The sequence below is a fragment of the Oryzias latipes genome, chromosome 11 (genome assembly GCF_053564925.1).
Source record: "Oryzias latipes strain Hd-rR chromosome 11, Olatipes_Hd-rR_3.1".
NCBI lineage: Eukaryota > Metazoa > Chordata > Actinopteri > Beloniformes > Adrianichthyidae > Oryzias > Oryzias latipes.
In genome coordinates, this window is record NC_136247.1 from 6,175,680 (window position 1) to 6,201,867 (window position 26,188).

Below are 26,188 nucleotides of genomic sequence, written 5' to 3' on the forward strand. Positions count from 1 at the left end.
CTGCATCTCATCTCTTTCCGCAGACTCTTCTTCAGCGGGGAAGAGGCTCAGACAAACACTTTCCTCTCTAGTTTGTGAAGCTTCATCCTGAAGGATGGATTGTTCTGAAGAAGTTCAGGCTGTTTCAGAGGAGCTCATCCCTCCAATGGAACTAAAAAAAGGAATGTCCATTTTTATTGATGTAAGTATATTTTTTCGTCTCTAAAATACTATACTATACTGTACAATACTTTACTATTCTATGCTATATTTTTTTAATTTAGAAAAGTCTGAATTATTCACTGAAGCAATAACTAAAATTGAAATATTTGAAAAGGCTGCTAATCTATATTCTCATATTATTTGTGATTAAATCAACATTTAAATGTGTAGTTTTTGCTTCCACTGAAGAAACAAAATGTGAAATTGACCAGAAAAAAATTAATAAAACATTTAAAACTTTTGAGTCTCATGATTTCAATTATAGATATTCTGCACACGATGGATACTGAAACATCAAATTTGCATGTGGCATGAGCACATGATCTCCCAGGAGCATCACCTTTGTCATTCCCTGCCTTCTTTCTCTCCACCACTTCATTTTCATTTTCTTCCTGCTCTAACTTTCACTTCTTTACGATGTCTTCATGAACCTGCATTCTGCCTTTGGTGTTGGAAGAAAGCAGGGGGGGGCGCTGTGAGTTATTAAAGGTGGAAAGCTGGAGGCATTATTTCAAATGTCTTACTGATGTTAGACAGGTACTCTGTCTTGTAACACAGAGCAACAGAGGAGAAAACCTCAGCTCTCTGTCACAGGCGAACTGGCACACATCAGCCGTAAGCCTTGGTGTGGTGTGACTGCCAGAAGCTTTGAGCGGGTGTTTTTGTCCTTCTGCTGCTCATGCAGTGTTCATTTTATTGCTTTTTTATTAGTGAAATAAAATCACTGTTGATGCTCAATTATATTTATTCGTCTGCATAAACATTTATAAGAGTATTTAGGGTTGGGACATCAGAATTTTAACAAAACAATCACAAGTCTCCCATTTTTGAGCATTCTTTTGCAACAGTATTTGTCAGTAACAGATCCTGCAAGTTGTCCCCCTGAGAGGTGGAGAGAAGTCTGTCATGTTCATCATAGATACACTTCAACTAGGAGAAACAGAATGAAAAAACAATAATTCAGGAAATCACACTGTATGATTTTTTTTTTTGTAAATAATCAGTTTGTATAATGCAGAAATAAGTATTTATCTCCTACAAACAAGCAAAAATCCTGTCCTTTTTCTTCTTCCTGTTTCTTCTTCTTTAAGAAGCTATTTTATCCTCCATGTGTTACCTGTATTCATGTCACCTGTTTGAACTGGTTACCTGCATAAAAGTCAGACTGCAACCTCTCCACCATGACCAAGACCAAAGAATTGTCGAAGGACACCAGGGACAAGATTGTAGACCTGAACAAGACTGGAATGAACCAATCAACCACACAACCGTTGGAGCAATTATTAGAAAATGTAAGAAATACAAGGACACTGACTTGACTGACTGTCAGATGAGACCAAAATGGAACTCTGTTGTAAAAACACCACTCACCGCATTTGGAAGGGAACAAATGCTGAATTACTAAGAACCGTCTACCAACTGTGAAGCATGGGCGTGCAAGACTGCTGTGCTTCACAAGTCAACTGATCCATATTAAGGAATGGGTCAATAGAGGCAGATATGGTAAGATTCAGTTTCCTTCCATCAGTGAGAGGATGAAACATGGCTGGATGTTTTCAGTCTGATTATGTTTACACATCACCCAGGTAATGAAGGAGTGTCTATGAAGAAGAAAAAACATGTCAAGGTTCTGGAGTGGTCTAGTCTCTGGACCGCAATCCAAACGAGAATCTGTAAAGAAGGTTGCCTAGGAACCGCCCCAAAACATCACAGCACTTGGACAGATCTGCCTTGAAGACGCGACCAAAATATTGAAGGGAGCTTTTGTTTTTGACCAAATTCTTAATTTTTTGCACCATAAATACTTAACAAAAATATGGGAAAATGTGATTTCCTGTTTTATTTGTTTTTTTACATATCGTCTCTCACAGTTATCGTTGTGTCTGTGATGAACATTACAGGCCTCATCATTTTAAGTGGAACAACTTGGAGAATTGGTGACTAAAAATACTTTATTTGCTCCGTTGTATGCGCTGCCATGTCAAACAAATATGGAAAGACTATGTCCCAGTTGAAATGCAGGTTCAGACCTTTTTTCTGATTTTCTTTTTAACCAAAAACATTTACAAAAAAATCAAAATTAGAAGTCTTATAGTTGGGAATTTATAAAGTGAATTAAAACAACAAACCAAATAAAAAAAGGAGATTCTAATTGAATAGACTATGATCGATGATCGATAGTTTGATTTAGTTCATAACATTCAAATCCAGACCAAACATCTTAACAAAGTTTTCTTTTTTTTTATTAGCCTCCAGTATACACAAAATAATTTTGTATTCATTCTCGATACTGATAATGCAATTGAGCAACTGTGAAGAAGAAAATTCTGTTTCTTCTACACCTACTCCATATCGTTATAAAATAATTTAAACAAGAAGAACATCTTATTTATGCCAGCTTTTATGACTGGTATAACAGCGAATTAAACAGACCAACAAAACCTTAAATGTGTTATATTTTAAATGTGTAAATTTAATTTAAACAAATTAGTTTTTACTTAAGAAAAAATCTACAACTAAAATGGATTAAAGGATTTATTTACAATCTTTCATATACACATATCCTTAGCAGCTTATTCCCAGTTTCCTATATGTGAAAGTGTGACATGGAATAAAAGTGGGCATCGCTGTCTTTAGTTTGATGGTTGGAGGAGGTTAAAGCTGATGTGGTCCATGCCACTCTGTCTTTTATCTCCTCTGATTACGAGGACAGCTCAATCAATAATTCAATGACATACTACTTTTGCAAGGGTGATCAATGGTTGCCATACTTGAGCTGACACACATTCACTTTTTTTTGGTCAACTTTAATCTGCCATATCTTTTGTTAACTTTTTTCCTGTTTTCTTTGACAGATTTTGCGGAGGGCTGATAAAAATGGTATGTTCACAACCAGTTGCCTTCTTATTTAAAGGATTTCTTTTTTTTTCTTTTTTTTTAAAGCGTGTTTACTTGTTTCAAATGTCACCTCAGTCCCTACATCTTTTTTTGTGAAAACAGATGTAGTTTTTGAATTAAATTCCATTCATGACTCTCTGCTGACTCTCTGCTGACACTCTTGTCAGTTTCCATGGAAACAAGAAAATGAACATGCCTGTTAAGATTCAGTTTTAGGGAGAAAACATCAACAATTTGTACAATTTGTCAAATATCGTGGAAGTCCCCACTGAATGAATTCAAGCTGTTTCGTTGATGATTGAAGTCCTTTTCACATTTACTTGTCCTGCTTTTTCATTTTCAACATGTACATGCTGTGAATTTTCCTCAAAAAGCCAAACCACAGCAGCTATACTTTAAAATTAGGAGACCCAAATTAACAGGAGACATATAATAATTTTGCTACAATTCAGATTAAGACCCACTATGATGAAAATTGTGTTTTTAACATGTTCTTGTGCCATTTTTTTTATGATGATGGAGAACATATATTAAGAAAATTGAGCTTAAAATTGAATTTCTGAGTATTTGTTTAGAAGAGAAGAGAAGGCCTTTATTGTCACTATTCACATGTACAATTCGCATCACACGCACGTACAGTGAAATGAGAGCCGCTCATTGTTCAGTGCAGACATGCATGAAAAAAATAATTTCACAAAAAAAAAATTTAAATTAAAAAAATTATTTAAATCAATGTGAATTAGGAGCAGAAGAATAAAAAGCATATTTGAAAAAGGACATTTGTGACTTTGGAAAGTTTTTTTTTACTGAGTTTATCCTGAAATGTTGTGTTCTGTCACATTGTTTCTTGTTTTATTCTATTATATTTCTTAAAGTGCTTTAAACCTGCAAATTGTGTTTTTGTTATAGCATTTGATGCCTCTGCATTATTATATTTCCGCTGTTTTGTGTTTAAACTTTTCTGAAGTTTAACAAAATTATAAGCAGAGTAGACGTTTTTGACAAAGATAAAACACAAAAATGGGAGAATTAGACAAAAAGATGTCTGTAAAATGAAAGACAATGAGAGATGTAAATCCAAGTTTCCTCTTTTGGTTACTGGATCTTCACCACAGGTCCACCGAGGTCTTGAAAGATTCAAGCCAATCATAAACCAATTTGGCCTTCCATTTCAGATCTTAGGACCAAAAATAGCTTATCATAATTGCTTGTATGCCATGCTCCGTTATCCCTTAAATACCCATCCCACGCTGTGAAAGATTTGAGGCCTTGTCATGCAGCATACGTCCTCCCACGTGTTTGTTTTCAGCGTTATACGAATAGCAGCACTTATATGTCAGGCCTGTTCCGAACGTTTTCTAGATTTTTTTCTCCCTGCCCTGATGCGGTGCGTCACCGTATGCTCCTCTGATGCGGTGGTGCCTGTAGCTTAAAGCATCTATACTGAGCGTCTCTTTTACAGCAGGTCGGCAGAGAAGAAGTGCAGATCAGCCACCTCATGTCCATACAAGCGGAAAAACACAGATGGAGGTTCAGCTGCCCAAGTTGTTAGTGCTTTGCTTTGCCCCAGGATATTCTATCTGCGTAGCATTCTATATTTTTATATTCAGAGGAGTGTTTCATAAAGTCCCTTCCAGTTTCAAAGGCTCATCCATTATAAACTTTATTGATTTAGGCTATTATGACTATGACTATCTGTGCTATTTAAAAATCCTTTAAAGATAGGATGAATTGTTTGTTTTTTTAAACTATTCTGAAAGTTTTTGTGTTTTTTTTCCTCAGATGATGGAAAGTTGTCTTTTGATGAATTCAAATCCTACTTTTCGGATGGAGTTCTGACTGCTGACGAGCTGAAGGAGCTCTTCCATACCATTGATACTCATAACACTGAGTAAGTCAACTGTTTGGGTTCTATCAGTTTGTTCAAGCACAAGAAAATAGATTTAGAATGTAAAATAACATGCAGACATGGTGTTAGACTGCTAAATATTTATTTTTTAACAAACATTTGATTCAATATTTACAATTGCTGATTTGATTCATTTCGATTTTGGTTCATTTTGGACGATCTTATTCGATTCACTGACCTAAAATCAACCAGTATGACTCAGAGATAAATAGCTGGGTACTGAGCAGTGTAGCTGAAATTTTCCAGATTCCTTATATATCTTATATGCCTCCATCCAAATAGTATTTTCCAATATTGATCCAATTATTGATTTACCAATTTTTTAATGGTCTATGTCTATTCGATTCGATTTTGCCTCAGATAGATCAATCTGGTTGGATCGCAGGAATAGAAATCGATTCATTAATTAATCAATTAATTGTTACACCCTTAATAATTTGAGAAGGAAATGTGCAAAACAGTTGTGTGCTTCAGATTCAAATTGATCGTTTTTCATGGGGTCTTTTTTGTTAGCTAAAAATTCTGGTTTTGCCGCTGAACGTTTCAACAATTTAAAAACCCACTCCAAAGAAAATTGTGTTTTTGGTTTTTCTAAATATGTTCTTCTTGCTTTTTTCTTATGATTTAGGACATCTATAAAGAAAATTAAGCTTAAAAGTGCCTTTCTGTGCAATTTTATATTCAAATTGGGCAGACAAAAATTGCTGTTTGAAAAACCTTGCAGTTGTTAAGTAAAATCTACAATTGTAAGGCCACAGGCTTCCTGCTCTGCTCCATTCTGATGCATCCACTTGTAGACAAATAGATCTATGTACATCTTTGTTTTCCTCATCTGAGCTGGTATTTGGCTCAAAACTGTACAGCTGGATAGCTACAGTATTGCTCGCCGTTTTTGTTTCACTGGTTTTCTTGACTTTCAGAACTTCATTGATGTTTTCATGCAGTTGTAAAGCTAAAGTAATAAAATATGTTATATATCACTACTAAAAGGCATTGAAATGTTTGACATTTGGTGAATTACCTCACATTTTGTTCATAGTAATAAAAACAAAAAAATCTAATTTCCTCTTATGTCCCAATTGTTTTAAAGTACCCATCCAAAGGATCATTGAAGACTCAAAGTCACAGCATCATTAATGCTTCTGAGGTTTCATTCAGGCACTTACATTTTAGTGGAACTGGAAAAAGCACTAGTCTCTACAGCTTTTATAGGAGAGGATACTGACGCTGTCGATCTTTTTCCTTTTTGATAATAAAAATACAATGTAGATTTAGATGTTCTAAAAAGGTTCTCCTGGCGTCACAATTTCATGGCTTCTATCTGAACGTGCAGAAATTCTCTGGATAACAAAATAAAGATGCAATAACATAGTAATACCTAAAAATATTAACTATTTTACAAGTTGCTTAACCTACATTCAAATCTGGACTGACATTTATCCCAGACTTGCTGCATCATTTACGCATTAATGACCTACATGTGAATCATTATTAAGTTTAATGGTTTATTACTCTAAATCTGTCTTTTCTTTTATACTAAATATAATATTGTTTCATCATGGTATTTAAAGTAGAAACAGAACATATACATTAAATGACAGCACCCACTTTATCCCTTCATTCCTAACCTGGCTACACCCTAACAGTCTTAATGAATTGAATGATTCTCTTGGAGTTGTACACTTAAAAAAAGTGCTGAAGACATGTTTGGGGGGGCATTGAGGAAGAAAATGTCAAAATATGTACTTTGTCTCACATGCCCAAGTGTGCTTTTAAAAGGCATTGATCCTGAGAGCACAGTTTGCAGTTAAAAAAAAAGATGGCTTTCTGCTTTTGGAGTTCTTTTAGCTCCATCACTGCGTGAAAAACGCATAAATGAGCATTGAGGTTAGTCATGTTCAGAGCAGACATTTAAACGGGATCCACACCTGCGTGAATTGGGACACAGATAATGTTTAAGGGTTTGCCCTCAGCGCCACAGTTAGCTATTTTATTTTTAGCCATACAATCAAAGTGTTGCAATGTCAGTTTCCGAGATTCTGAAAATCTACGACATCCACCTCACTGATTCACTGTGGAAATTTTTGATTGAGTGATCTGCTGAGACGCAGAATACATAAAAAGAGGAGCAGATTTCACTTATGTAACATATTTCATTTATATAACTTGTTCTCCGGAGCGATTGCAAGTCTCTTTTACAGTAAGAAGTAAAACGTTATATACATTTTGATTAAATTTTTGGCTGGTGTCATCTTTTGATGTAGCTTGTTTTTTGCTCAATTCACATTTAGAAGGTCGTACTTTACAGCCACATTCGTATTAGGCACTATTTGAAAAAAAAAACATTTTTATTCAATCTAGATCAATACAGATCTGTTATAAACATCCTGCATTGATTTGGGATTAATATAGGCCATGAAACCCTTATTTACCTTCAAACATTTATACAAAAGTGTATTTTCTGTGTAAATATTTAAGTTAAATGATTTTTTTCTAAAAGAGAGAATCCCTGTATCAGGATAAAAAATATAAATGCATTTTGACAACTTATGAATCATGAATCAAACAAAAATTGTGCAAAAACAGCAAACACTTTTAGGATTTAATAAATAAAAGCAAAAAAGTGTAAGGAGATGATGGGATGAGGAAAAGCAAAGAGAACAGAAAACAGAATCAGAGTGAGGAGCATAACCAGAAACGAGAAGCAGCTGTGATCATTGCACACTCAGCCCAGCTGTGAGAGATGGACTGGAATTTAACTCTGAGAATTAAACTAGATAAAAAAAAAAAAAACAAGGTTTTCTAATAAAAGGACTCAAAGAAACCCACGTGTGCTGTACAAAAAGTAAACCAACAACACGGTTCTTGTAAAAAAGTACCAAGTAAATCCAAAAAACAAACTCAAAAACCAAAGTACAACAATCAAAATTGAACACTATAGTCACTCGGTGGGATACTGAAATTCTGACAGATCCTGTGTCTTTGTTTCATTTCTGCATCTGCAGTTGTTGATGTGATCTAAATTTGCATTTAATAGTACTTTTTAGAAACAGAGCTTGATTGCTTCTTTAGTCAAAGAGAACTTTCAGTCTCATCATGATCATTTGATCATCTCTGAATAAGATCATTTGCATTGAATATTACAGCATTAGGAGATTTATAGCCTTGCTGCATACGCTTTAAAAAGCTTTGAGGAAAAAGACGACACTGTCTCCAAAAACAAAAAAACAAAAACACACACACAAAAGGAGGCAGAAGATGATTTTTATGCAGAGTAATTTGGAGTCTCCGATTGAAGCTGATATTGATCAAAGAATGAGTCACCAAGCCACGCTCTGCCTCAATGGCTGCTGGCGACTTGCCAGAGCTATACACAATTTCTGTTATCACAAAGATGCAGTGTCTGGAAACAGCGCATGATTTGTACTATAGGAATAATCCCTTTAATTTTTTTGCAATTAAAATATTCAAATGTATTTTTTCTCCAAGATTGATTAATCTGTAGTTTCTATCGATCTATGCGGGTATTTAAATGTTTTCTGTGTTGTTTGTGCAATAATTTGTTGCTTCACAGTGTGTCACACAGTTTAGTGTCCAATCTATGGGTTATTCTCTGTTCTTGGCTGTCCTCAGCGGCTCTAAGGGATTTTTCCTGCCTCCTGCAGCTCCCAACTCAGTTGTACACAACACCTAATAGAGGAGCTAAGAGAAATTCCCATTTCTGTCAGTGTAAAAACATTCATTTTATTTTTTGTGTCACCAAAGCTGATTAGGTGGCTTATAAAACCATGAACTTATATAATAACATCATTTATGCTATTCAGTTTTACTTTATCCTTTAGTCCAAGACATACGGTTACACACACAAAACACACAAATAAGCAGTATTTTCGTCAAAATTCCCTGTCCAACCTTTCACCTCTTACAAATCACTCCAGGGGGAAAAAAGCAACTAAATTATTCATTCCATGTTTTTCTCCCAAACAATTTGTCATCACACTGTGACAAATTTAATAAGGCCGCCTTTACACAATGATGCAATGATAAAGGATTTGAGGTTGCCTTATCTAACCTCAGTATAGCCTGATTTAAAAATAAAACAACGTTTTTTCTCTTGTGATTTTGCAGCAATGTGGACACAGATGAACTCTGTGGTAAGCCGAATCTTTTTTTTATGATAAAGCTTTCTAGATATTAACTATTTGCCAAATTATTATCTGAAAAAACATTTATGTGACTAAGAAAATGTGTTTTTTAAGTCTGTCATCGTTTTTCTGTTTCCATCGTTTCTGTATATTTGTAAGATTATTTCTCTCAGCACCTGGGTGAATATGAAAAAGTTCTTGCTGCTTTGGAGGAGCTCAACATGTCCATACTGAAGGCTATGGACAAAACCAAAAAGGTAGGGCAACAGAACTGGTTGTTTTTATGCAAACACCCACAGAATGACATTCTAGGTGTTTAACTCAACTCAACTCAACTTTATTTATAAAGCACTTTAAACAGAACAAGGTTCACCAAAGTGCTGAACAACACAAAAATTAATAAAAGCACATGAAAATATAAAGCATAAAACACATAAAATAGGTCCGGATTCCAACTCAGTTAAAAGCCAAAGTGAAAAAATATGTTTTAAGAGCAGATTTAAAAAGGTTTAACACCTAGTGGGGACATTTTCACAGAGATTGCTCTTAGATGAGCCAGAGGGATGGTCAAATGGGTTAGTGCGTGTTTGTCAGCAGTGAAACATCTACTGAAAGTTCATTTGAAGAACAGAATCCTGCAACAACTTGTCCTAAATGAAATCATAAGAAGAAAGATCATGTTTTTAAAGATGTGATATATGTATATTTAAAGGTGCTTCTCAGTGAGACGGCATCCATTCAGGTCAGAGTTTTTTGAAGAGGTAAAATAACTGAGGCATTCATTTTTGGGCTACTGGCTCAAAGTTTTGTGTGGCCAGCTCTTTCAGGCCTTTCTGTACAAACCTGTGCACTCTCTCTGGTAAAGTCACATAAGGTCAGCAGATGAGTAAATCTGCGATACATTATATATTCATTATGACAGGGCAGAAGCACTTGTGGCTTATATGATGTGACACTTTTGGCACAACCCTGTCAGTTGGTTGATGGGATGAAATGTACAAAATATAAAAAAATCATCTTGTATTTAGTTTTTGTAACATTAAAGTTGTGTATTTAATTTCTCAAATTTGAGGTCCAATGGTGAATGTTTCTCCCAGCTTTGAAGCAGTTTTTTTTTAACTAACTAGCTTTATTGAGAAAGGGACAATGCTATTGATGAACATTACAACAAATGTAACTATGCCAGATTATGGCCACAGGCTAATTTCCATCTGAAGTCCCTTAGCAGATAAAACAGAATACAACAGTTCCAGTTCAGTTGAGATAGACAGTACACATAAAATTATAAAACACGGGTAAAACGTATTATATAAAATAATATAAATAACATACAGAATAAAATTTGAAGAGTTTATTTTGGATTTTAATTCAAAAGCCATTGCTGACTCGTGTTGATTATCCATAGCAAATCAAGCCAAACTGTGCAACCCAGACTGCAGTTGCAATTTTATAAACTACAAAGGCCTTTTGAACCATCTCTATATTGACTATTTGATTTTACTGCAAAACTGTGTGAGGTTGAGTGCCTTTTTCATCAGAGATGGGGAGGGGAAGATGAAAGGAGCAAAGGAGAGAAAGCTTAAGGACAAATCATCAGAGATGTCAGAAATGAAATGGCACATGTGAGGAGACTTTAGAGAGGTGCTTACACCACAGAGCATTTTTTTTTTACTTACTAGCAACTTTTCTTCTGTTGTTTCTCATCTGACACACATTTCACACTCCTTGCAGCTCAAATCACTCCAAAGTTCTGCACTGAAGTCTCCACTTGGATATTGTGTGGTAGCCGAAGCCAGTATTTGATAGCTGTCGGTTTTCATTGGTGACAAAAACAAAGATACGTTATCAGCAGATTAATCTTTTGGTTTGGGAAATGTTTTAGACTAAATTAAAGCCAAAGGATTGCAAAAGTAAATTTCCCTTTGACATTTTTTATTAAAAAACGAATTTTATTTTTAACTATTTCTTTAAAAATAGCTACTTTCTATTCTTTTACTTGTGCAGACAAAATGTCAAAATAACATCTTTTTAAGTCTAATAAGCCTTGTTGTGAATATTTTACCTCAAGTATTTATTGGTGAAATGGGCGTAGGATTTCACACAACTTTGAATGCATAGATTCAGTAATGTCACTACAAGATTGACATGAAACTTTTCTTACCCCAGTGATGAATCCTAAGTGAGTGACACACCGTGTTTTGCGCTGGGTGAGAAGGGGAACAGATGCTGCGTTAGTCACAGACTAAATCTTCAGCTGAATACGTACCAAAGTGGGTGGTCTCTGGCTCTGGAATGTGTGTGTTTGTGGCTAGTTGCATATGTGCACATTCACAAAGTGGTGTAAAGCTTTTGCTGTATACAAATGTTAATACAAGATAATTATATGTTTATGCAAGGACAAGTCATGGAATCAAAATCAAAGAAGATAAATGAAATTTGGATATCAGTATAGTAAAGCATAAGTTAGACCCACTGAAGGCTTTGAAATATGTTCAAAAGTAGTTTGATTATGATGGAACTCACATTTTAAAAATAATAGATTGCAGCCAGCTTCATCTGTTTATTAAAACACTGGTCAACAGAAAAGGGTTAAATTTGAGCTTACACTTTATCTGAAGAGAATATAGGAAGATCAGTATGGTTTAATTGAAACCAACTTTAATATACTTGTTAAATACTTTATCAAAATCAAATTAATCTTTTGTTTATGCAGTTAAAACTCTGTTTTTGTTTGGTAGTGGTTTGAATCACTGGTTTTAACATTTATCAAAGAACATTGTTATCACCAAATAAGGTCCACGTCCCCAGATCCTTTTTTTCTCAATCTTTTAGGACCTAAAGTTTAGGGCCTATTGATGCAAATATGCATCAAACCAATTCAGCTCCAAAATATCTTAATTTACCATTTACATGAAAGCAAAAATATGTGACAGATTGGATTTTGTTTTTCTAGCTGGAAATAAATTGAGGTCTGAAAAAAAAAGGGTTAAAGCATTTTTAGATTTCCAACAAAATTTTATGCTGAAAAAATTGTATTTCAACAGAATTGTAATATAGTTGCTTTTGTTACTTTGGTTTCAATCATGCGTTTGTTCATGAAACAGAGATCACAACCAAGTTATGTTACCATAAGAAAAAGAAAAGCTTTCCAACACATTTGTTTTTTTCAAATGAAGATGAGCGGAAGTTGGTTTAGACACTTCAACCAGAAAACAGGGATACACCGAGACAGGTGAAGATTTAAGAAAAAAAACAACCTCTAATAATAAGCTTTGCATCCCACCACTTTCAATTTCACATCTGAACGTTTTCTTTTTTTGAACAAATGCATACTAAAATGTAGGACATTAAGGATTGCAACTGTGATTGCAGCCTTAGTGCACAGCTGGACATGCAAGTAGAATATTTGATGAAAGGCACTAAACAAAGCTTTGATTTTATTCATGTTTCTCCCTGAAAAATAAATAAATAAATATATACAAAATATATACTTTTTTTTAACTTCAAAATGAAAACGAAATGAAAAAGTCCTTGGAAATCCATTTTACCAGACTGCAGATTGGACCCACACTGGTCAGACTGTAAGAGTTTGACCTTTACTGTGTCATCATGACTCATTCTCAGTCTGAGTGAAATCACATTCATGTGCAGATATGTCTGTATGTCTGTGCTTGAGCTGGAAGATAATAGCCTTCTCTAGTAATAATAATACACCATAATTTGAACACTTTTTGTCAGCGGTTTTATCTTTGTGTGTGTGCCTACTTTCAGCCTGCCACAAACACATTTATGCATTATTCATTTTCTAATCCAACTCCTATTGGCAGTCATTTTCCAACCTTTCATGAAAACAGCCAGTGTTCAGAACTGTGGGAACAGGTGCACACAGTAAAGCCTGCAGTGCCAGGCATCCCATCACTCCTTTTTCACTTGATCCAGTCACTTAGCTTTCATGCTTTGTTGGAAATAATACCAAAAATTACCTCCAAAATATCAAAGACATTGATTTTTTCTCCTCTAAACCTGCTTTTTGACCGCCATGGTTAAATGCATCTTTTACTCTTTAGATGAAAAGGTGCCAATATTTGAATGGCCTAAACCATAACATACATGTCATCTGACTTCAACAATCACTAACACAAAAAATGTCATGCAACAATGTTGGTTTTTACTTTGCTGTGATACAAAATCATAAAATAAATGCCACAATTTAGCTTTTGACAACAACTTAATAGTTCCATTTAAAAACTGTTAAAACTGACTGTGTGTTGGACTGTAATGTAATTAATTTGGCTTCATGTTTTCACTGTGGTTCTCTGTGGTGACCCCTGAGGGGAGCAACCAAAAGCAAAAAAATAACGATTTGGCTTCAATGATTATTGTTTCGATGTTTCCTTTTCATTGATTTATGTTCAAGATCATTGAAATTACAAATTTGCATGAGATTTGTTCTCTTGTTTTTTTAAATCAAAAACTCATATTCAAGTTTAAAATATTTATAATTTTTTCTTGATTGCACTTTTAGGTGGCATGTGAAAACATTCAAAAGCTCCCCTTTCTGGTTCCGCCAACTCAAACTTGTCCTCCTCCTTACCTTGATTGACAGGATTATCAGGAGTCCACCCACCTGGAGCAGTTTGTGACCCGTTTCTTGTTGAAGGAGACGACCAATCAGCTTCATTCACTTCAGAGCTCGCTGGAGTGCGCCATGGAAACCACAGCCGAGCAGACTCGCCAGGAGAAGTAAGACAGGTTCTGTGTGGTTCTTCCTGTCCTCAAACAGGACTAAAACATGTGGTTTTCCTCATTGTTAATTAATTGAAACCTCATGTTTTACAACAGAATCAAGATTTTATCCTTGAGTCCAGTCCTTTTTGGAGTATATTTTTTTTTTATCTCAGTAAAACATGTGTTCCTACCAAGAAGATTGCAATGTTTATTATTTAATGTGTTATCAATTTTTTTTTTAGGATTTTGTTGTTTTTTAATTTCCATGCGTATAGTGTTTTTTTTTTAAACAGGATGAGAACGAAGCCCAGAGAGAAATGCAGGACAAAAAACTTGGCATTTTGCTGCCACATCCCTGATTCAGTCAAATACAATATGTTCAATAAAATTTATATATAGTGTTGTGTGACAGAAATGTATTTCAAATTGAGGGGTTTCCCCAGAAAGATTTTTATTTGAAATTATTTTAAAATGTAATTCCGTTAATTCCCATATAAAGTCCTATTCTGATCATCTTGTGATCTTTTTATAAAAGCGTTCCCAGTGGTCTTTTATTTATGATAATGCCATTTTAAGACAAAATATATTTTTTTAAATGTTAATTTAAAAAAGGTTAAATAGGAATGTCTAGGACATAGTTTCTGCAGTGCAGCAGTATTTCATTAGAAATTCACCTCTGAGTTGTGGGCAGGAGTGTTGGCATAGTGCAACCCCGCTCCTGTTCTTCTCCCAGTTGCTGAGAGTTTGGAACTGTTGACATGGAGTAAGCCTGCCCTACTTCCTGCCATCCATTTGTTTACATACTCTCCTGCTAGCTTACAGCCGTACAGTTTAGAGCCAGATTCTAGCTCAGACGAGGTGAACAATGTATGTTAATCTAGCCGTCTACAAGTGGATCCATCAGAGCCTAGTGAAATAGGGAGCTTTTCCAACGGCATTTTTTCATTTGCTCCTAATTCACGACGTTTTGAATAAAGAAATACTCAGAAATGCTATTTTGAGCCTAAATTTCCTTTCATTTGTCCTCCATCATGAGAAAAATGCCCAAGAACATGTTAAAAATACCAAAAACATGATTTTCTTTACAGTGTGTCTTTGGCTAGTCTTTCTGGTTTATCTGCAACTTCTTGCTTGGATGATTTATAAACTGCCGCTTTTATCTCCATTTATATATGCGTGCATGTTTTTAAAAAAATGTGGCCATCACATGGTTAAACTATTAGCATACTCAGAAAGGTACTGAGTGATAATGAGGACGAACATGGTCTCAGAGAAGAATGATCCACTAATGAGGTCATTCTTTCACACCGCAGTTCTTGATCAGTCCTGGTTTTTTTGTCTTTTTTGGGGGGGGGTCAGAGTTTCAGCATACCACTCATGGTCTGGGTTCGTTAGCACTAATGACTCACGCAGTGAAACATTGCAAAGGATGTCTGTGTATCTGTCTACAGACATGTTCGTGCACCTGCGTGTAACGTCAGTGCTCACTAGAAAATGGTTGCATTCAAAAGATAGGCACCTATCTGGATTTAATCACTTGTATGAATCCACAAAATAAGCGGTGGTTTACTTTAGATTTCCACCAAGCTCATTTGACAGATTTATGAGTCACATCTTCACTGGACTAATTATTAAAATTATACAGCTCCTAATAGAGCTATTATTGAAAGCTGATGCATTTGCTGACTAATTGCAGTACACTATAAAGCGCTGTTCTACCTTGATTGAGGCCCAAAGAGCTTTACAGTCAAAAGTCCCTTTCCTCTACACACATTCACTCACTGATGGCCACCCTATAACCACCAGAAGGATTGTGCGGTTCAGTGTCTTGCCCAAGAACACTTCAACACATTGGCCAGCGAGGCAAAAAAAGGCCTTCTGGTGAGAGGTGGACTGCTTTGTTGTACTGGCTCCATCACAACAGCTTTTTTTTATTTTTTAAAACCCCACCTTGGTCAAAGCAGTTTTTTAAGGTCCTACATCCATCACAGAAGTTGTTTATATGTCAGGCCCCTATCACACCTGTTCTTCCTCGGTTATGTCGCAACAGCTTCTTCCTGACTTTGACACTGTGGCAGCTGGTTTTTACAAGCACTACATCTGTCACACCAGTCTGTCAAGACTTCCCCTTCATAAATATTTACCTTTAATTTAGAAAATTCTTCTTCCTTGAAATTATTTTATTAAAGGAAAAAACAGGATAAATTTAGGAGTTGTCTGTTTTTAGTTTCTTGTGACACAGGCTTTTTTTCAATTCTCCTAAAGTTTTATTACGGCTCTTGATCTGTAAAAAATGGCCTTTCTGCCAAACCAGGGCAACGATGAAGCACTATTTTCTCTATGCTGTCTTTAGTTTCTTCAGCTTCAGCTTCTTTTTCTCATTCTTCTTGTCCTAAACACATTTTTAAGCCTTTTTGCTGCATGTCTGAAAAATGGACTCACTGGTTGACTCACCCTTCATTTTTTTTAATCTATGCTTTTTGTCATTTCTGTAATGAGTTTGATAAATCTGCGTGATTTTTTTTATTGTATTGATTACAATGCTTGAAATCAATCAATCAATTTCTTATCTCAATAGTCAAGAGGTAAAATTTTCATAAAACTTTAGCACTTTAACGAGCTGTATGAATTACGGTCTTCACAGAAATTAGGGGTGTTTAGTAATTTACCGTTTCATTAACTTTTTTAATCAATATGAACTAAAGTCAAACATATTTTCGAAATTCCCCAAAACAAAATAAAAAAAAATCCTCTTATTCTTTTCATTCTTTTTAGGCTCTTTAGCCCCTCTTCTAGTGTTTATATAAATCCACAAGGAAATGTAAATCCAAAAAAATGGAATGATCTCACCAAAATGTGATTGCTTGTAGTTTCCACCCTTAATCCGGTTTTCTTGGGTAGGTCATATATCTTTTTTATTTCTTCCTGGGGTCCCTTGTAGCCTTTCTCAACCTTTTTCCTTATTTCCTCCTTTTACAGCTTCCGACGCCCCAAACTGACTCCACCCACTTCCTCCAGAATTCACATAATCCAACATAGAATTATGAACAACATTTGTACAAACAAAGTAACCGTTTCTATTTGTGTAAAGGCAATTGTTGTTGTTGTTTTTTCAAACCCACATGGACTATTCATATCTGTTGTTCAGTCGTCATTGAGATTTTTTTGATTTTGTCCACTGGATACCTTTGTGGCAATGCTACAAACAACACCACATTTTTTAACGAGATAAATGGAAAGTCACTTTCAAAGGTTCCTTGATTAAATTGTAGCACTCTCAATGGTAGTTTTGTTTTTAAAAACATTAAACATGTCGTAAATCAATAGGATTTTTCCTGTTTCTAAGTAATTTTATATGTAGAAAATTATAAATTTACAAGGTAGGCTTGTGATAAAATAAAGATATGAACTTATAAAGACCTTTCCTGCCAGGAAACCTTTGTGACAGATGGTGTTTCTGACAGCATCTTGTGTGTTGGCTTCCTTTAGTGTGTCACAAGATTTCAGGGCAGCACCTGTTAGCTGGACTTTAACAGAAGTCTTTGCCATAATCCTATCTCTTATTCTGGTTTGTTTTTCCTGGATTTTTACATATTATGATCTGAACGTATGGCAAAAATTATGACATTTTTGGATGTCTTTATTTAATTTGGCATACTTTTTACCTGTTTGTGACTTTTACATTCTTCTATTTTTGAACTATGTGGAAAATAAATTGAATTAACAATTTCCCAGTAACACTGGATTTCAACATAGAGAAACCAATCTTTGATAATTTCACGTACAATGAACAGATGTATTTGCACAAATTCGTTTTTAATTAGATATTTCAAATACGGTATATTAGTGATGTTATGCAACACCATAATTTTGGCTCTACCGAAACTGCTTGTTATCGACCCAATGAATTCAAAGCTGTCAAATAGTAACACAATTGGTTGTGAGTTTTGTATTTGAATCATTGTTGTCCCTGATATAATTGTTTTTGAGTTATTAGCTTGTTTTGACATATTTTTTGACGTCATCTTAATTTATGTTCTCAACCTTTTTAAGCATAAAACTGTTAAAAGTAATCTCAAATTCTCCATCAGTTATTTTTTTTAGTTTATGCTGGCGTTTTGGTTGTTTTTCCTATCTCTTGGACGATGAAGTTTTGAACTTTTTTCTGCTTTTTTATCTGACTCTTTATGGGTTTTCTCAGCCTCGCTGCTGTTGTGTTTCACTTAAGCACCGGAGGCTTGGCACTCTGCTGTACTGTGTCTCTGTTAGACCTACCTTACCCGACTGGATGACAAGAATATCACCCTGGCAACATGGCTCTCAGTCACTTTCACAGGCATATCTGAGTAAGGAAATTTAGTGCAAATGAGGCCAATGCCTGAATGCCAGTAGAGACTGATGTGGGTTTTTCTTTTCCTCACCTTAAGATAAACGGAAAATAACCACAACATGCCCCCAAAAAAGACCAGAAGACAACGTTTGCAAAATACCTTTGATCTAAATGTGCACACGCATTTTTCTTTTTTTCAAAGTAGGAAGACACAGTTCCCCACATATTCCCTGCAGTCTTTTCAAAGAATGGGAACGAATAACTTGACAGCGCTAAGATAAATTTTAGGTGATGTCACCCTGTGGGTGCATGCACCTTGTCACTGGCATTAACATCCCTGCTGCTCAACACGACATGCAGTGAGGACAACCTCAAGCTGGATGAATTTAGTCTCAGCTGCCCCAACTCGGCGTGAGACTTCTGTCTTCACTCACCTGGGTGCCAATTTACATTGTGAAATGGAGAGAAATCATGGGATGCTGTCACATCTTCACTGTACAGCAGGCAGAGAACATCACTTGACTCATGCATTTGATGCAAGCGGAAAACTGCAGGAAGAGTCAAAATTCACTGAAAAAGGACAAAGAGATGGTTAAAATTTGCATTTTAACCTATTATTTTTCTTTTTTATTTAAAAAAAAGAAAAAGGCTAGTGTGCTTTGTGTCAGACTACATGTGTTGTCATTTCAGACAGGGGCCGGTGAAGCCAGACATTCTGTCCATCCAGCTGTCAGGTCGCCGCTCCACTCGAAGGCTGCAGAGGAACAACAGCCTTTCCCCCAACAACCCTCTCCTCAGTCTCGTCAATTCAGGTGGGTTGGCTGGCTTGTTTTCCATTTTTAGAGCAAATGGAATGGCAAAAATACATTTTTTTCTCTTTCTTTTCATGCTTTTTAATGCCGAAGTCCAACGAAAAATACATTTCTTTAAACCTCAACAACTAAAATTGTATGAAAATAAGTTTCGGCTTTCTACAACTCATCATGATTGTTTCTCTTATCCTGGCAAATTCACTTCCATGTGAATTTTACCTTTTTTCCTGCAGGTGTTTATGATGAAGATGGCCTGTGGACAGTCCAGGTCAACAGACTGCAGAAACTAATCGACCGTCTAGAACAAAAGGTTATCTGACCTTTTTCCTCAACCTTTTTTTTTTACCATTGCTGTCTATTTTTTCCTCTATTTTTAATGTCTTTCTGTCTCACACAGCTGTTCATTTTAATAATCCTCTCGACTACCTCCAAATTGTGCATATAGGAGGTTCATAAAAATAGCTGCAAATAAATCTTGTGGGAGATGTGGAGGCAAAGTGCATGCACATCTCATATGAAGGAAATGTCAGACTTGCTCACAGCTGTGTTAGTTTTCAATCTAATGAGAAAAAAACAAAATAATAGGCATTAGGGAAAAGCAACAGCTAAAAAAGGAAAACTTCTGTTTTTGTCATTCAATTTTGTTTTCTGAGCAGAGTTATTCTACTAAATGACAATCCAGTTTGGTTCTAACATAACAGACAAAGAAGCAGACATGGAGAGTGACAGAAAATATGCTTTTATCCAGCTGATAGCTGGTTCTACTGGAGAGCATCCTTACAGCTGAAGGCTCTGTCTCCATCTGGTATATAGAACATTTTAAATCCCCATTACACCTTTACAGAGCCAAGGTTCATCTGCTGGCCATACATTTTTCCCCAACACTCAGTCATTGCTTTTATCCCGTGGGTCTCAGAAATGTAAGAAGTCAGTCAGTGGCTTTAACATACTTTCTGACCCCAACCTGCTTTCCTTTGCTCTGTCAGTGCCTGTTAGCTGATTCCCCACAGTCCCAGAAAGGCAGAAGATGGATGGATAGACAAATCTATTAATAGAAGGAACACAAACATTTGCAAATGACATATGGAGGGTAACTTGTAAAGTACCGGTAACCTAAAAAAATGAGAGAAACTGGAATAGTTGAATTCATTTCTGCATTTTCTTCATTTCTCAGTTCGGTTTTATGCTTTTTGCCGCCAGCTGTCCCTTGAAAGTTTTATCGGCACTTGACAGACTGTGACTAAAAGGAAGCTGCTGTGGGAATTCATAAGTCTGCCTTAATAAAAGGAAATCTGTTATTAATTTTCTCTTGCGTTGCAGGAGATTCGCATGGAGCCAGCGGAGGAGGAGGTCCTGGACAGCAAATCGGTTGGTCTCCACTGACTTCTGTCTTCTGTTTTGCTGTGGTCACCTTGCTGGGTTCATGTTCTCACATGATGGTGTAAGCACAGACAGGAGGGCAAGCCACCATTAAGCAGGAGGTGGTTGCCATAGCAACAGTGGGACTTAAAGTTGTCCTCTGAGTTTTCTCATCCTTTCCTCACTCCTTTTTTCTCCGTATTTTTTGTTTTTAGGGCTCGATATTCAATTAGAGGGAGTCGGTTAAGGAGTGGGATGGAGAAATGTGTTTGTATAAATCCACATCAAATGGTATAGACCTCAGTTCTAGCTTTCACTTTGCAGAATGGAAGGCAAATACAAATCTCCACAGGCTGGGTTACATTCACTATAAAGGAACTCATACCGAAACAAAAACATCTCGTTTCACTCTGATTTATTAAATATTAGGAATAATAAGGTCTGCTGCGGGAACCTGAAGCCCGAGATGACAGCTTCACTGGCCAGATCCATAAACCATAATTGTACATTTTCCTCCACACAGATTGATATTTATGAGGAATAAATATGTAATGAGAATGTGAGCTCCTTATTTATTCTTCAGAAACTGCATTATTGGAAAGCTGTCAGCTGTTAGTGGGAAGGGAACGTGAAAGACAAATTTCAGACTTGACCAAAAAATAAAGCTATTTCCTGAAATTATAGAGTATATTTGTGTTTTTTAGCATATGGTTGGCTAAAAATGATGATAAATAATGGGTGACAAATGTTTTATATATATATGTATATATTGTTTTCATATAAAGTAGCTTAATAAGTCCAAACTGACCTTTCTTGCATGGGTATCAGATGCTTTTGTCTTGCTTATAAATTTTAATTAAATCCAGCTGTCTGTGTGTAATCATCATGTAATTGACTTATTGCTGTGTGGGTTTTAAATTGTGTACCGAAAAAGCTGATTAGGATCCTAAACACAAGCCTGATGTTTGAATCTATGTATTTGGTTTTAGTGTGTTTACGTATTTGTCAAAATAGCCGCAGAGGGAGGATCCTGAGGCTTTTTATCAGTCAAAACCATGAATGCTGTTTCCATCACTTCATCACACATGGCCTTGACTTGCATTGCACAAGACTCATTATCCCACACAGTGTGTACCTTAGGGCCAGCAGGCAGATCATTTGCATCCTGCGCTCATCATCCATGTATTCGTCAACAGTTCGTCACTAGCCACAGGAAATTAGTCAAAGGCTATTTGCTGTCATGCTTTTTTGCTCGTTGTCAACACCTCTGACCATGAAGATGTTGCACCTTGCTTCTCTGTGAAGGGGAAAAAAGGTCAGCTCAGTCCAAACATTGTTTACATTGGCAGTAAATGTCATCAGAAGCTGAGGTCGGGTTTTTACATTTTCGAATGGTCTCTTCTCACGGGTTTTTAGAGACTTTAAGTAACGGGAAAAAATTCTGTATCTGAACACTCCAGATAATCCACCAGACTGTCTTCGTACCAGAGGCTACTTCTGACCTTTTGAACGTGTGCTTTTTGTCTCTGCAGCACATCCTAATAGTCCAGCGGCAGCTCACAGTGCTGGAGGACGAACTGGATGAGTTCCGTTTGGCTCTCAGACAATACATGGAGTGTGCCTGTGCCCAGACTGGATGTCTACAGTCAGTTCACATTCTCTTTCATTATTTTTGATTTTTGGAATATCTCTTTTTGTTTGTTCTAGTTAGGCTCTCTAAAGTATATCTCAGTTATCCTCAGGTGACTGAGATATACGCTGTACATGTCACCAATCCATCACAGGGGGGTAGAAAAACCCAAAATTATTCTCAAGGAAGAGTAGCTTTACTTCAAAATTTATTTTAGTCGAGAAAGAGAAAAAAAATTGTCATCCAAAAAAATACTTAAAGGGGAGCTTAAAAAGGTCAGAAAAACAAGAAATATTTATTTTATAGTCTAACATTTATGGAATCAGTCAAATGAAACCAAAAAAAATAAAAATCTTATCAGAGTTAAATAAAAATGTTCTTTTACTGATTAAAAACATATTAATGTTCACAAATTCTTATATTAAATAATTACATATTATGGCAACAACAAGGCTTTCACTGATCTGTATAGTAAAACAGGGGTGCATAAGATCGATTTTTAACTGTAATCCATGTTTTAAAACCTGATTGCTGATACCACAAACATCCTGTGTTTCTAGATATGTTTCAAAGTCTTCAGAACTCCAAAAACAACTCAGAATCTAATTCAAGTTTCACCAAAACCTAAATCAACACAAATAAAACAAAAAGGCAGTTCAGTGCAAGTGATCATTCTCTTCACTTCAGCTCCATCCTTAAAAAAAGAAACAGTAGTACTATAGATCCATGTAAACAAAAACAAACCTCCTTTTACTACAGTTTACATTTTTAACTAATCCGCCACACATGTTGAAGAAAGTCTGGAGAAAACTCAGAGCATGATGTGCTGTGGATATCAGAGCATAAACATTATTATTTGTTACCAAAATTAAGTTAGGATTTCATTGATTAGATGTTCCATCATTTGCATTTTGCAACTACATGAACTAAACAATGTGATTTTGACTGATGGATGAAGTTAAATTCTTTTAATCAACATATTTTGTGAACGAGCATGAGGAAAAAAAAGAGGCTGTGTTTGGGGTTTGGGGATGTCTTGTAGCACTCTAATTAATGACTGCATGACGTGTTCTCCCTATTTTTTTGCATTTGGCAGCATTGCAGTTCAACGGCTGGCAAACGAATCACGCTTCATTCTCTATGAGTTCTGGGAACACAACAACGTGTGGAAGAAGTAAGCGTATGCCTGGCTCACATGCAGTAGGATTAACAGACCGTGACTTCTCATGAATCTTAAATTAATTACTTTAGTACCAACACAACTAAATGGGAATAGATGGCAGTAGAATTAATATTTCAAAGCCCTAGTTATTTTCGTTTTTGGTTTTTTAAATCTCACACCTAAAATAAAACATAAAAACATTTTCTTAACATGTAAAGTTGGAGAAATAATCAAATGGATGACCAGGCTCTCCTCTGCTTTCCAGTCACCTACAAACAAACTACAGTAAAACTTTTCAGCGGGGAAATGTAGACTTCCTGGAAACACCTGAGACCATAACCACCATGCTTGTTCCAGGTAAGAGACTTGCACATTTCATCAAAGACCCACACTGATGAAAATCATGCTTTTGGGGTTTTTAACATGTTCTTTTGAAACTGTTTTCATGATTGAGGAAATATGTAAATAAAATTTAGCTTAAAATTAAAATTTCTTTATTCAAATTATTATGAATCAGGAGCGGACTTGTAACTTTGATGCAGAAGCCACCACGGCAATCCACAAGCTCCCTGCTCCGCTCTATTCTGATGCATCCACTTGCAGACCACGAGATCCATGGATGTCTTTGTCTTCATTGTCTGAGGTGGCATCTGCTCAGATGTAAGCTAGCGGGAGAGCATGGAAGCAGTTGGGTGACAGCGGTGGGCTTACTCTATGCCAACAGAAATGAATTTCTAATGAATTACTGCCACTCTGCAGAAACTATATCCTAGAAAACGACCCAGGGTTTTTTTTCTTTGTGGCATAACCATAATTAAAAGACCGCCTGGAAGCCTTTTAAAATAATTTTAAAAATGATCGGAGTGGACAAACCATGCTGAGTTATTCAGATTTGATCTTATTGACAAATTTCGAATTTTTTGTTTTAAATAAAACTAACTTTATAATTACCCACAACAAAGAGGAAATACTACCTGGAAATGTAACTGCTATAGAGCTGGGTTGTTTTGGCTTTATTTACTGTACCCATTTTTGAAAAAAGAAAGATAACTGTGTTTGGTTGGATCAAGCCTGGGATCATCACGTCACATTGCTCATAAATGACAAGTCCTCTCAGCGTTTACACAACTTCAAAGTCATTTAATGTCACAGAAATCCTTCTACCAATACACAAACTAGCACAATCGCGATGAAAGCAATTGTGCACAAGTTTACTAAATATGTTTTGCATTATCAGGATTAACATATAGAAGGCCGATTGAATGTTTTGCTGCCCTAATTAAACTGGGGGGTGGAGTTGCTCCCATCAACGCTCTGGTTTCCGCTGCAGCGTCGTGGTGGGTCCTCAACAACAACTGAACAGGGAGGAGCACGTCCAACTGATCGTCACTGATGGGTGGGAGGAGCAGCCAGACTCCTGTCAGCCCTTCAGGAGGTCCAGATCAGCACGTCATCACAGACTCACACACTAACTCAACACAACTTGTGAAGTCATGGTGATTAGTATTTATTACCTCCATGTTCCTTCATAGTTTGGTCGTAGCTGAGACAGCCCCATAGGACTTTTTTTTCACATCTCTAGATGATGCAGTGTCGTCCCCAAAAGAAACACCGTTGAGAGTCACTGTACTTTGCCGTGGCTATGACTCCATCTGCAGTCCAGGGATGTTCATGACAGATGGGGTGTACGTGTGTACCTGTGTAGGCATTGATGAGCAGTTTTAAAGCGCAACTTCCAGGTTAATAGCAGCAGCAAAATCATGGAGGAACAAAAAATGAATTTAATTTTAAGAAGAACATGTACTGAAAACAAACAAATGTCAGCATAATGTTCATGGGAGGTAAAAAGTTTACCAAAATCTTTCAAAGGAAAAACAAAGCTCGCTTAGTTTAGAAAATAAAACGGAAAATTCAGTTAAAATATTTCACAAATATAAAAGTATGTTATATTTAGCTAAAAATCCATAACAAAATTTTACATTTCAGAAGGTTATAACTCCAGTACCTTCTTCTTGCGGTTTAAAGCCGGTATAGATTTAGGTAATGTAGTACATAATGACATTCAACAGCAATATATTCCAATAAAATATCGTACAACAATTAGTTTAGGTAAAGAACAAAAGAAAGTTGCAAATAAAGCTTTTCTTAAGCTTAAGCTGCTTTACTGTTTACTTTCTCTTGCATTTGATTAAAAAAAATGTTCAAAACATCTTAAAATCAAGGACTTAATTTTTAAAAAATATTGCTAATTTCTGTTTATCATGGCTGGTAAAAGTTAAGTGGAAAATTGCTCTTCATACGGAGTTTTCTTTTAAACTAAGTATTTTATCCTCACAGTTAGTATTATGTTAGAATTAACGTTTTGTGTTTACTTGTGATTATTGTCTATTTATGAAGACACTAGAAAATTAATTCAGTGTATGTTTCTACGCACAAAGATTCAAATGTGTTTGGGAGGAAAGGTCAGACTCAGAATAGAACTAATGACTGTAGCAGCTTGAGGGAGCTCATTAAACGTTAACACTGCAGTTTCTGTATTTGAAATGAAAATTGTATTTAAAATGTAATTAAATTATGGAATAAAGCTTATAATGTTATGGATCTGATGGAAATGTGTGTTTGAGATTTATTCCTAAATGAAGTTGAGTATCTAAATTGTGCAATTACTGCATTGGTCATTATAACTGTTTACTGGCATTTGCTTTCGGCCAATTATCAAGAACTCACCTGCGGAGTCGGCGAGTCACCACCCTGGAGCGAGCGTCTGGTGGCCGGACCTTCACCTGCCTGGGCTCAGCCCAAATCAGCTGCTTGAGTTGCCCTCTTTAATGAACATCATGTTCATGCTCACGAGTGCACCTGGCATCTTTATGACCCTTTTCTTGGCTGCAGCTCGCTGATCAAACTCGCAGGCGTGACATCTGACCTGATGCCTTATGCTCCGGACACTTGGGTGGCAGAGCTGACCAACACCAGGCGGTGAGTCGAATCAGATGGGAGGAAAAAAATTCCAG

General features: G+C 36.0%; 1 protein-coding gene across 1 annotated transcript; it reads left to right on the forward strand.

The window, feature by feature from the left end:
- Window positions 1–25,780, forward strand: necab1 (N-terminal EF-hand calcium binding protein 1). The gene is made up of 13 exons (XM_023960184.2): window positions 1–181; window positions 3,057–3,081; window positions 4,882–4,990; window positions 9,137–9,162; window positions 9,313–9,410; window positions 13,760–13,896; window positions 18,902–19,023; window positions 19,257–19,333; window positions 20,344–20,391; window positions 21,915–22,027; window positions 23,109–23,186; window positions 23,440–23,531; window positions 24,505–25,780. The coding sequence occupies exons 1-13, from the start codon at window positions 95–97 to the stop codon at window positions 24,531–24,533; spliced, it is 1,041 nt and encodes a 346-aa protein (XP_023815952.1). The 5' UTR covers window positions 1–94; the 3' UTR covers window positions 24,534–25,780.
- Window positions 25,781–26,188: the final 408 nt, after the last annotated feature.